This window comes from Erithacus rubecula (genome assembly GCF_903797595.1).
Source record: "Erithacus rubecula genome assembly, chromosome: Z".
Taxonomy (NCBI): domain Eukaryota; kingdom Metazoa; phylum Chordata; class Aves; order Passeriformes; family Muscicapidae; genus Erithacus; species Erithacus rubecula.
In genome coordinates this window covers 1,629,184-1,642,172 of record NC_136661.1, presented here as the reverse complement: position 1 = coordinate 1,642,172, position 12,989 = coordinate 1,629,184, and the positions used below count along the sequence as shown (strand labels likewise).

The following is a 12,989-nucleotide window of genomic DNA, read 5'->3' as shown; positions in this document are numbered from 1 at the left end:
TATATACATATCTAGGTAGTGGATTCTTCTTGTTTACGTGATGAATATACACTTACCATGCTGTGTTCTTTTACCTTAACGAAGTACATTCGTTGCATTCATTGCATACTTCACCCAGAAGTGCCCTTTTTTTCTTCCACTAGCAGTTTTGGTGATGCTTTGGATTGTCGTGTTGACAGAAACACTTTTGCAAGAGCTTAATTCAGATCAGTTAACATGAGAAGTAAAGCTCTTGCAAACTGACTTCTTCAGACTGGTTATGATGGAAGGATTATAGGGTTTCCAGGACAAGAAATTATTTGTTGATTCTTGGGAGAGAATAGTGTGTGCCAGAGTGATAAAATAATTTTTAGTTGTCAAATGTAACATTGGAAAAGTTATTGAAAGTCTGTTACCCATCCCTTCAATGAACACAGCCAGAGTAACTTTTATGTCTCTGTCTTACTGACTGATGAGGCATGCTGATGACTGAAAGACCTGGGTGATTGTAGGGATGGAAATTAGTAGTGTTGGTATAGTTGGGGTCTAGAGTGTAAAAGAGGGTATCTGTGGGAATGGGTGTTCCCTGAAACAGCCAGAGGTGTCACAGAGTTGAATTTGCTATTTGCAAACTAGGAAGAACTGGTTAAGAAGATAATAATCAGTTCCAATCTTGCCTATAATGACCATGAAGTTGTCAAGGTCAAGACCTTGAGACAGTGATGAAAGGAAAGGAGTACCCTGGAGTTAAGAAGCAGAGTCTTTAGCTGTTCAGGGAACTTGTAGGTGGAACCCTGTAAGAACCAGTTTCGAAGGGTAAAGAGCTCAGGAGCTCTCATGTCTTTAAAGACACCTTTCTCCAAACCAAAGTATGGTCCACTTGGAGAAAAAAGTGGATGTCTCAGGAGATCAGCTTGGCAAAATGGAATTCACCACAAGACTTGAGTGCAGGCTGCAGGAAGAAAACGGTATTCAGGAAGTGGAAACAGGGGAACCTATTGAAGGGGAGTTTGAAACATTGTCTGGACACTCAACCTCCCTGCAGCTGAGAGTTGCAAATAGTGACTGATAAAATCAATTTATTGAACTGCTTCCTTCTTGAAAAAGGAATATGGGGACTTGCTGCTGAAATGGAACGATGAATTAATTACAGATGTAAATATATACAGCAGAGGTACTAAATACTGTCTTTGCCTCAGTCTTCCTCAAGAAGTCCCCAGAAGTTTCTGCCTAGAGACAGACTTTAGTGTAGAAGTACCAAGAATGGATGTGTTGGAAGATACCTGAGAGAACTGGGCTAGTACACATCCATTGGGACAGCCTGAAGTGAACTGCATCAAGGGGTGCTTAGAGTGTTGGCTGCATCTCACCCTTTAATTTGGGAGTTGCATCAGCATCTTTTTGTACATGCTTTTCGGTAATAAACATGACATTTAACAGTCTTAAAGATGTGTTTCCATGTAAGCCTCCTCCGTCTGAAAGAATAAAAAGAATCCTTATGAAAATAAGATAGACCAGCATTGCTTTTAACATGTGTATTATATGGTAGAAATATGAGATCTAAATCAGAGATTGATTCTTTGGAAAAATGGTCACCTGTACAAAGGCCGAAGTGTTGTTAGGGGGTTGTTTGTTTTTTCTTTAAACCATTTCCATTGAAGAAAAGTGCCACTTCTCACTTTCAAAGACTGGTTGTTATTGTAACCTCCTATAACTGAGTATAAAATTCAACTTCTTCAAATTGAGAGAAAGGAAAAGCTGCTATGGATAGTTTGTCCTTTTAAAGAACATATCCTTAAAGTTTTATCATATAAGCTGAAATCAGAGTGAGGCAGGTTAACAGGAGGATGCATGATAAGGTGGCTAAAAGGCTGACAATATAGTGTTTTATTATTTGTATTTTCCATATGTGTATTCATATAAATAAGGTACAGAAGGTTGACTTAAGTCTTTGCTTTCTGCCTAAAGTAGTTCTTGAGAACCTTTTGTACTTCTTTTGTGCTTCCCAGAACTTATGTATCAGATTTCTATAAATTCTAAAAGTGAACAAATGGAAAAGTTGTCAATCAGCCAGGTGTCTCCCTGTCTAAGCATCAACTGGTTATTTGACTCATTTGGTTGTTCTTTTGGAGGAAGTTGTTAAGCTATTATTTAGTTATGAATGTATTTTCTCCCAAACTTAAGTCACAAAAGGCTTTGTATGTAAATGAAAAATGTCAGACTGGCAAATTTCAAGTCTAGGTGAAGTAAAAGATAGTGGAATTGCTTACCAATGGGTTGTTTGTTTGTTTTTGTTACTTCTTTGTTAGCAAAGTACTTTTTAAAGTTTGAAGTCTGAAGGTCGGAACTTTCAAAGAAACAGCCATCTCTCTCAAGAGGAGCCTGGGATTTTAGTTACACTGAAAAATGAGAGTTTTATTGAGATGGGACCTTGAGAAATTACTCTCACTTCTGTCATAATATATAATAGGAAAAAACGTGGAAACAAAGCTGCTGTCTTTGAAAGTGACTTTCAAAGGGTTTGAAGCTACAAATAACAAAACTGTGGTGTTAATTCATAGTGACTCCATACTGGACATAACTGTGCTTCCTCGTGCCTTGATTTTTTTATGTTTTTCATGTTTGAAGTTCTTTTGAATTCACCTTTTCTTGCTGTCTTGTACTGTGTCTTCTATAAATATGCATTTTCTTTCTCATATAACTGGATTATTCAATGTTTTGACTTACTGTTTTAAATAGTATGTTTTTAATAGGCTTTAAAAGCTTGAATTTTAAACAGTCCATTGAAATGGATTGTAATTTAAAAACCCAGATTAGGAGTATTTGTACTAGGTAAATTCTAGCATGTTTATACAATAAACATTTTTGGCTACTATATCAATAAGAAAGGAATGTGATAAATTCCGTATGATCTTGAAAATGCAGATACTTGGAAATTGAGTGTAAAATATTATAGGTTATTTCATGATCAAAAATATGATGTTAATGAAAAACTAAACACGAGCCAGCAATGTGCATTTGCAGCCTAGAAATCCATGTCATGGGCTGCATTGAAAGATAAGGCCTAGAGTAACCTGACCTATTAGGGAGATCTCCCTGCCCAGGGCAATGGGGTTGAAACTAGATGACCTTCCAGATCATCCCTAACCCAAACCATTCTGTGATTCTGTTTTTGATTTCAGATCTTCAGCTGAGCTTTTGTGCATCAAAATATAGTATTTCACTAGCTGAGGTATTTATATAACAAGCTTTTCCTTTCCATTTTTTCATGTTTTACTCTTTCAGTAATGTTCAGAAAAACTTGAGCTTTCAAAATATGTTCAGAAGTTTGGATTCGTTTCTTACTTGAAGTCAAAAGTCAAATATGTCACAAATTAAGTACTGAAAGATACTTTTTTTCTAATTTAAAATTCTGCCCTTAGATACCTTCTGAAGTTGTATTTATTATTAAATAATGTGTTGCATATTCTTCATATTGTATCCTGCAAGAGATGTGGGAACTTAAAGCATTGGCAATGTTAGATTTTTTTCATCTCTTCCATGGAAAACATCTGCAGTTCTGTAGTTGGGATTAGAAATATGCAAATAGAATTTATTAATAGAATATATGAACTATTATGCAATACCTTTAGCTGCAGAGAAAAAAATGCTGAAGAGAAACCGTACAATTATTTATCTCAAGTTAAAAATACCTTTTTACACTTAAAAATTTTATGTGTTGATAGTGAACTGTCTCCTATCATTTCAAAATTTTTCATTTTTCAAGGAAAAGTTAAGTTTTCCTATTTAGCCTTTGACATTGAATGGTAATCATTTGTTGGTACACCAGGTATATTGGTCAAAAAACAAATTTATTTCCTACCTCATTCGTTTGTGAATTTTGCTATTTCCTTACATCATTGTTAATGTTATGAACAGGACATGATAGTTCTCATACTATTTCAAGGAATTCAATTGTAGTACACTTCTGATACATCTAAACACCTAAGACATTTTTTGCAATTTTAAGGAATTTATTTAGAATTTAATTATTCACTTTTCAGTTATAGAAATATTTTTATAACCTCAGCATTTAAGGCATCATTGCTGAAAGGGAAAAATGCATTTTCTTATTTCTTTAACTAAGTCTGTATGTAAATGGAAAACTAATATACTCTTGGCAGATTAAGGATGATATTCTATGAGGAAGCTTTTATTTTAAATTATTAATGAATCATGGAATATTTGCCTTACTGAGAATGAGTGATTACATCTGTGAATAGCATAATACCAAAGTAGGTCTAAGGCTATTGCCACCATCTGAAATTCTGTTCTGGATATTGCTGTAATATTTATATTTTCATTCTTGCTCAAAACACCCTGGGGAGAATAGTCATATAAAGCTTCCTAAGGACTGATGTTTTCTTCTGAGAGAACTCTAGCAAGGTTTATGAAGAGATTGAAGTCTTGTTTGAGTAAGCTGCCTTGCTGCTGTGTTTCCTGGATACACCTTTGCAGTTTGCTGACTAACTTCTACAGCAGGGCTTATGGTAAAAGGCAGACCTTTGCTTATCTGTATTGTTTTCAGTGAACACTTTCAGAAATTTTCTTACACGCTGTTTCTTTTCCTGAAGAAACTATTTGTTGCATTGAATTATCAGTGCATAATAAAAGTAGCTTTAATGAAGAGTCTTGAAAATGAATCTGTATCTATGATTCTTAGTGAATGATACTTGTGAATTTTTGTGACAGCTTAAAACAATGAATGCATGGCTGCTTGTTTTTAGGAGCTTCTACATAGAAAACAAGGTTTAATCAGTTTTGTAGTTAAATAGGGAACTACTGTTTTGCAAAGGTTTGATTCAGAATCCTCCTTCCACATCCAGCAACTAAGTTAAGGAAAACTTATCAGAATAAAGAAGAGGTAGCCACCTAAAACTTAAAATGCGCCTTTTTTCTGGTATTTTGCACTTTTCATACATGCTCATCCACCTTTATATATTTGCTTAGATTGCAATAAATGTGTGCATGTATGTCGGGGCACATCCATATATCTGTATATATAGGGAACTTGCATAGTAGATTTTAAGTTTTTCTTCACCATTAATCCATTTCAAATGCTTTCTTTGCAGAATTTGGAAACTGATTTAGCAGAGGCAAGAGAACAAATTAAAAGTTGCACAGTATGTACAGTAACTTATCATCTCAGGTAGAAGTGAAACAGAAAGAACTATTACAAAAAGGTCATGGACCAGTTGGAGCTAGGTAAGTATTCAGTAATAACTTTAAATGTGAATCCTCTCAAAAAGACTGTTCAACTTAGTGGTGTGTTGTTCCACAAAGTATCATGCATTAGAGATACTTTTGTACAACATTTTGTTTCACCGTTTTATTCACAAGATGTAGGGCTTTTGGAAGACTACCAGTTTATGTAGACTCTTCATGATATATTTTGACTCTTAGTATATCTTACCTGTTTTTAAGTACTGATAGACTTTAGAAAATACATTTCTGTAATTTGCATTGAGTCAGAGAGCTACCAATCTCTACTGCAAGTAACAAAGTAACAATATGATTAGTGATATACCTGTTAATTAGAGAAGCTAAACACCCTAAACTTGAAAAATATTTAGGTCTAAGTTTAACTTTTTAATTAGATTCAAATCTGACAAGTCACCAAAAGTCTACATAGGCTTGTGTTAAAGTGCAGTGATTTAAGCTTTATCTTAGGTGTCACATACTATTTCTTTACACTGAATCAATAAGATTAGCGCTGCATTATTTGTGTCTTGGAAAAGAACTAAAGGACAGAAAGAATTATATGAATTGAAAAGACTACTGAATTCCCCAGAACAAAGGTAATGTCAGAAGATAATTGGTAACCCTAAGCTGATTGTCAGGAAATTGTCCATGTTTTACTTAGTTTCAGATGCATACACACTACTTCATTCCTGTCACAGTTAAGTCAAAATGTACAAGGCTGGTATCACAACCAGCTCTTTAACTGGCATTCCCACCAGTCCTTTATTCACAAATTCTGCATGCCTTCATTTACAGACCTTTTTCTTATACTACTCTGACTTTTTCTTTCATAGACCTCTCTCTGATAATTTTGACTTCTTTTGCTGGCAAATTCACACTGTGCTGATTCCTTTTCTTATAGGCAGTTCCACATAGCTCTGACTCGTTCTTTCATTCTGCATGACTGGCTAACCCCAAGCTGTCCCTTTTCTGACTGCCTAACCCATACTGTCCCTCACACAACAACTTCTTAACTTATCTGTCCCTTACCTGTATCCCCCAAACAGATTGGCCAGATGCAGATGTTTCCATTCCTTGGTAATCAGTACAGCTGCAAGTCAATGGGGGAGATTCCCTCCTGCATTAGCCTTTCAGCTTATCTCTCCACAAATTCCCCTGTTTTTTATTTAAGTAAAGTAAATTGACATTATAATACTATAAGGTCACATTAACATTTTTTATTTAAGACCAACAGCTACATAATTGTGTGAGCAACACATTACAATAAAGACATATACTTCAAATCCTAGTTTCACAAATACCACAAGTATTTGGCCTAATTTTACTTTGACTCTTTCAGCAAGTTCTCATATAAGATGTAATTGTTTCTATGCTATAGATTATCACAGAATTTAATTAGATATTTACCTTTTCTCAGAGCCAAGAGTTTTATTTTGATATTAAAATTTCACATATAGCCAATTTATTCCAGTTTTATTACTCAAAGTGAAGGTTTATACTAGCATAACAGCAATATTCAATTTATTCCAATTAATTCTTTTTTATTCTTTTCACACTGATTATTAGCTTTCTCTTATTGTTTAGTTTAGTTTATTTTGGCTATCAGTGTAGAATATTAACTTAAGGATGTCATCTTAGCTTCCTCTTATTCACAAATACATTTGTGAATTAAGCTTAATTCATTGCTCAGACTCATACAATACATACCATTAAAGTTTTGGAATTAAAGGCTGTGATTCATAAATACAATATATATGTTTTAACATTAAATCAACACATTGCACTGTACAATAGAATTATTTTGTCTTCAGCTTCATCTCTACCTTATTACTTTAATTACTTCACTTGTTGCTGATTAGCTTAGTGGCTTTTATAAAGGTACATTAACGAACTGCTGGGTAGGAGTAATATATTTTGACTCAGCACTTAATACAGTGTTTTGGGGACACAGAAACTATTCCAGCAGGCTCTACCTTAGGGACAGGCACATTCTCAAGCTCATTTTCCTGTTTTTCTAAATTAACTTCATTTCCTTGCTTTGCTTTTTCTTCTGACTCCTAGTCTGTTTACCGTTCCTTTAAAGTCTCATAGAGTAATCTTCAGATGGTAGCAAGATCTGTAACTGCCTTGACCTCTTCTGATAGTCTCTCTTTGTAGCTGCTGCCCATATCGCTTGGCTACCTCCTCCTGTGTTCCCACAAAAAGACAGTTTGTATCAACAAAGTTTGCAATGTCTATTTATGGTATTTTATCAAACTTCTGCATCTCTTCTCTCGTTTAGATATCACATTCTGTATTTTTTTTTCAGTATCTTTCCAAGCACTAAAGGTAGTGTCCCTTGCTATTTAAAGTCATGTGACAGACCCCAAAAACATGCTACAGAGGGCATATTTGCTGCTTTCAACACATCTGCTTTTCAATAAGGCTTTCCCTGTCGACATGACAACACTTTCTTCACGTAATACATTATTTCCCATTTTCAGTCTGGACCCAGCAGCTTTCCTGCTGCTCTCTGCTTCACTGGGCTCCGTCTCCAGCTGTACCTCACCCTACAGCCCAATTCCCAATCACGTCGGGATCACCATTTGTCACAGTTGAGAGACAGGGCTGGTATCACCACCAGCCCTTTGACTGGCATTCCCACCAGTCCTTTATTCACAAACTCTACCTGCCTTCTTTTACAGACTTTTTTCTCACGCAGCTCTGACTTCTTCTTTCATAGACCTCTCTCTGATAATTTTGACTCCTCCTCTTACATTCCTATGTTAGATAGATAATATTCTCTTCAGTATTCCTTTAATTTGTGTTTTTTCCTGAAGAGCTGCAGCTGGGAAGTAAAAATCGTTCATATGGATACTCCTCTTAACTTTCCAAGAACACATAATCTTTCTATAGGGAGTGAGTATAACCAAAAAATATGATTTTTGATGCATCTGACCTAAACTGTCATCTTGTTGGAATCTCTTCAAGAAAGGTGATGTCTTTACAAGAAAAAATATTTTCACATTTAAAAGGAATAATACCAGTTGGGTTTTAAAAAGTCAATAAGCATGCATAAACTTGGGAAATTGTATTGAAAGATTGTATTGTATTGAAAGATGCAGTCAGTTTGGGAAATTCAGCAGTAGAGTAATAGAATTTATCTCCTGAAATTATTCTCAGAAAAATACATATGTGTGAGGACTAGGGACAGCATTTTACAGTCTGGTAATCTAGTTTGCAAAGTTACTGCTTGCTGGTTTCAGCTTACGATATTGCAATCTGAGTTGGCCAAATCTTTGAACTTCAAATTTCTCAAAATGTATTCTTTGTTATTCTTTGCAAAACAATCTCTTGGAATTTGGCACAAACACCTCATTAAAATATGGATTTAAAATAAGGGCATTTTTGAACATATTTTTTGAACATGAGGTAATAAAGAGATGAGAACCATACTTGTTTTAAAGTATGTTTTAAAGTATATTTAAAGTTCTATGTTTTCCTGTATAACCAATTCCTCTAAATTTATGGAAAACAGTTCAGTAAATTGATCATATGGGGTTTTTTGTGTGCTTTAATGTTTTTCTTCCTAGATATTTAGTGGTATTGGAATAAGTAATAGTATTTTTCAATATCACTGATATGTGAGTTATGCTTCACATGTCTGTATATGTTTGATCAGTATCATTGTAATTAATTGTCTGCTAACTTCTGTCTGGTAATCTTTCTCAATGAACTTCAGCTATAAATTTCTTTTTGACATTTCTGTTATGAAGAAAGAAGGATTAAGCTTATTATGTTTCAGTAGTTAGCAATACATACTAAGAATTGCAAATATTCTGTACTTTTATAGTATCTTTCTATGATATCAGTCTGTAGAGAAAGTTACTTTTCTGTTGTTTCTCGATTAAAAAGAAATGGTCAAAATTATACTTATATTTGTAAAAAAAACCCCTCTTATTTAAGTTAAAGTGACAACTCTACAGTTAAAGGAAAAAAATCTGAGGAGAAATTAAACTCTTCCCATCTTCTTATCTTCCTAGACCAAAATATTGCAATTGTTTTGAATTTATGATTAAAGTATTTATTTTTTTCCTGTTTATGGTAACTGCTTGATTTTTTTAAAATCCATTTAAAATTTAGTCTTATGAAAGTATCACATTGAATGCTAGGTTCTCATTTGATGTTGGCAGAAAATTATTGGACATACAGTGTGAAAAATACCCCATGCTCCTTAGTATCTTCAGTTTCCCATCATCAATTTCAAACTTCAGAGCTGTGAAAGACAATCTGGCTAGCAAATACATCTGTTCTCCCCAGTGCTCTGTCTCCGTGTTTGCTGCCTTCTACCTTCCCCACCCTCTCATTCTTTGAAAACAGAGCAGGAACACAATTGAAATTGTTAGAAACAAGCTCTAGAAGAAGAAAGAAAGAAAGGCAATTGACTTCTGTCATTTGATGGATTTTTTCATATACAGCACAGGCAGATTCAGAAAATTACACCTTCTGCTGATATCTTGGTTATAATGTCTGAAATTTTTACAGTATGTGCTAAGTTCAGTTGGAGAAGGAAGTCTCCAAGAGAATATGTACATACTGTTTCTTGTGCATTCTCAACTTCCTGTGTTGTGCATATCTGGCAGCTTGTTGGCAAGAGGTTTTTTTAGTTTAACAGTAGATGTGTCTGAAGACATCAAGAGGATTGTTTTCTTCAGTAGGTTAGCAGAGATCAAACTTCAAAGAAATACTCCAGTGCACTCTGGTTCTACATAATAAGAAGGTGTTTTTGAAAATACTGCCATGTGCCAGTAAAAGTTGGCTACATCCTTTTGAGTTGTGGAAGATAAATTTTCTGGGACCAATGACCAAACAGTATTTACAGGATGCATCCTGCATGTTGAATGTCTTCAAGAACCCATTGCCTTTCTTTTTTGGCTAAATTTTTCAAGGCACTCTTCACTTCACTGGGTTTAATTTCAAACTTCTGAATTAACTGTGAAATGCACTTTCGTGTTATATTTTTCATGTTTTCATTCAATATAGATTTTCTGGATCTCTTTAGCTCCCATGATAATCTTTCCATTTTCGTTTTATTTGTGCATCAAACTGGAGAGGTTTGCTTGACTCACTGAGGCTTGAGCCTTGCTGTCACAAGTATCCAGGAAGTATTAAACTGTTTACAAATATAATAAAATCCATTCTAAAATGAATTTGAATTTTGTACCCCAGTGTTTTTAGTGGAAATGTGGGCCATGACTTCATTCTTTTGATTTGTATCTAGTCCAAATCTATCCATTATGATTTTCCTACTGCTTTTTTCTATAATAATGTTCCCATTTTTACTCTCACACTCTGTGTGCTCTCACCCTACCCACCACTCTTTCCAGTGCAGTTGCTATTAACTTGTGTGCTGTAAGTTATGAGCACTCAGATTTTTACATAGGTCTTGTTTTGCTGCTCTTGGATTTTTTAGATTATTTTTTGCTGTATGCTGCAAACCCTTTTTTGAGTATTTATGCTATTTCCATGAGAAATCATAATTTACAGGCCCTGTCACTGTGCTGCATTTTTAAGCTACAGGAAATGAAATATAGAGATTTCTTGAATTACCCCAAACTATCTTGTCTTCCATTGGTAGCATGGGCAGCGGAGGTCCTCCAAGTCCCAGTGTATTCACCAGAATTGTAGTGGTCAAACAAAGCTAAGAACATCACCTGAAGACATGTGTATGTTTTTAATTCTTTTTGTAGAACAGTTATATAGCTTGTGGAATGACAATAGCTATTAATTTCATTTACATCTCTGGGAATCTGCAGGTTACTCTAAAACCATTGGTAGGGGCATACAGGGCCCCTTGCCCCTACAAGGACGGGTTTTATTTAATTTTATGTTTTAGGGATAGGAGGAAATGTCTGTGAGCATCAGAGCTGTCTCTACCCTAAGCAATGGTAGTGACTTAAATATTGTTATTGGTCGGATAAGTTGTCAAATGACTGAGTCTTGCTACTGTCTACTTCATGGTGTCTTCATGTACCATCAACCTTGCAATGCTAAAAGCAAAGTCTACTAAGGTTACTGTACCAGCAATCTTACTTCGGGGATTGAAATAATTTAGTAATGTTCTTCTATTTTGACCTGAGAAATACCAGACTGTTTTTCATAGCACAACTTTTCTTGTTGCTTGAAGAGTGCAGGTCAATTCCTGTAAATTTCCTCATTTTCCATTGTATTCATCTTAAGGTATGAGTTTAGAGACACAGAGGTATTTTTGTATTTCTCAGTACTATCTCCTGACTTTGCTCTTAAAGAAGTTAAAAGCTCTCAGTGTATCACATCGTGTTAGTTTATGGGAAGTTTGGGATGGTGGAAGAAAGTGTACCTAAGTGTTGCAGTTTGGGTCTTAGCTGTCAGTGTTGTTTTTCCAATTACTGTTGCTCCTGGTGACTTTGTTCTTAAAATTGTGTTTCTTTAAAGTATATAGTATTTTGAAATATATTATCACCATGTGTTTATATTTATATATCTATATGTATGTATGTATGTACATATTTACATATAATCTGTATATTTTATATGTAGTATATATTTTTATATATATATCTGTATGTATGTATAGATGCCTGTATATCATATGTGGATGCATATCATATCTCATATGTTAAATGCAACTCATTACACTTGTTACATTCAATTAGTAGTTTTTGGGTATTTCTTCTGTTGCATGCTCACCTCATTATTTTTTCTGAGGACTTGACATCCTTATCCTGCCGCAGTGATGGGATAAGGTGTCTGTTTTGTGGAGTGTTTGATTTTGCTGCTTATAGTAAGCATATTAATAAATATTTTGAGGTTGATTTTGAATATTCTGGGCACAGGACAAGCAAATTAGTAACAGAATCCCAGAGAATCACTGAGTGGCTGAAATTGGCAGACACCTCTGGAGATGGTGTAATACCCTCCTTTGGCAGATCCAGCCCTCTGCTCCTGGAGTATCAGCTACAGCAGGCTACCCAGTACTGTCTCCAGTCTGGTGTATGTCTAAGAATGGAGACTCTGCAGCCTCTCTGAGTAGGCTCTTCCAGTGTCCAGCCACTCTCAATGGATAAAAATATTTTTACTATGTTTAGGTGGAATTTCATCTGTTTTTTATTGGTGCTTATTGCCTCTTTTCCTGTCACTTGGCACTACTTACAAAAGTTTATCTGCATCTTCTTTCTAGATTGCCATCAGGTGTTTATAGATGTTAGTAGTTCAGATATCATTGAGCTTCGCCTTCTCCAGGCTGAGCAGACCCAGCTTTTCCAGCTTCTCTATGTATAGCAGATACTGCAATACTTAAATCGTCTTTGTGGCCCTTCATGGGCTATCTCCAACTATGTCCATGTTTCTCTTGTGCTGGGGAGCCCAGAACCAGACACAGTGCCTTAAAAATGTGCCTTAAAACTTCTGACTAGAGGGGTAGGATCATCTCCCTTGCTCTGCTGGTAACAGTATCCTCTTGTGCAGCTCATGATGTCATTGGCATTTGGCACAAGGCCACATTACTATCTGATGGCTATTCAGGTGTCCACCAGAATCCCCAGGGTATTTTCTCACTAGGTACATTTCAGCTTATCTCTTTCCAGATTGTGCTTTTACACAGGATTATTACCACCCAGGGGCACTAATTGCACTTGTCTTTGTTGAACTTCATGAGGTTCCTGTCCAGCTGTTTGTCTGGTCTGTCAAGATTCCTCTCAATGGTAGCCCTGTTGTGCCATCCCTCTTTTTTGTGTCATCAGCAAAGTTGC

General features: G+C 35.3%; 1 protein-coding gene across 1 annotated transcript in view; it reads left to right on the top strand.

Moving 5' to 3' along the window:
* Nucleotides 1-12,989, top strand: part of CNTLN (centlein) — a 186,975-nt gene that overhangs the window by 43,586 nt on the left and 130,400 nt on the right. Inside the window, 2 exon segments of the mRNA XM_079330391.1 lie at nt 5,091-5,130; nt 5,133-5,223. Coding sequence (XP_079186517.1) covers nt 5,091-5,130; nt 5,133-5,223 — 131 coding nt within the window.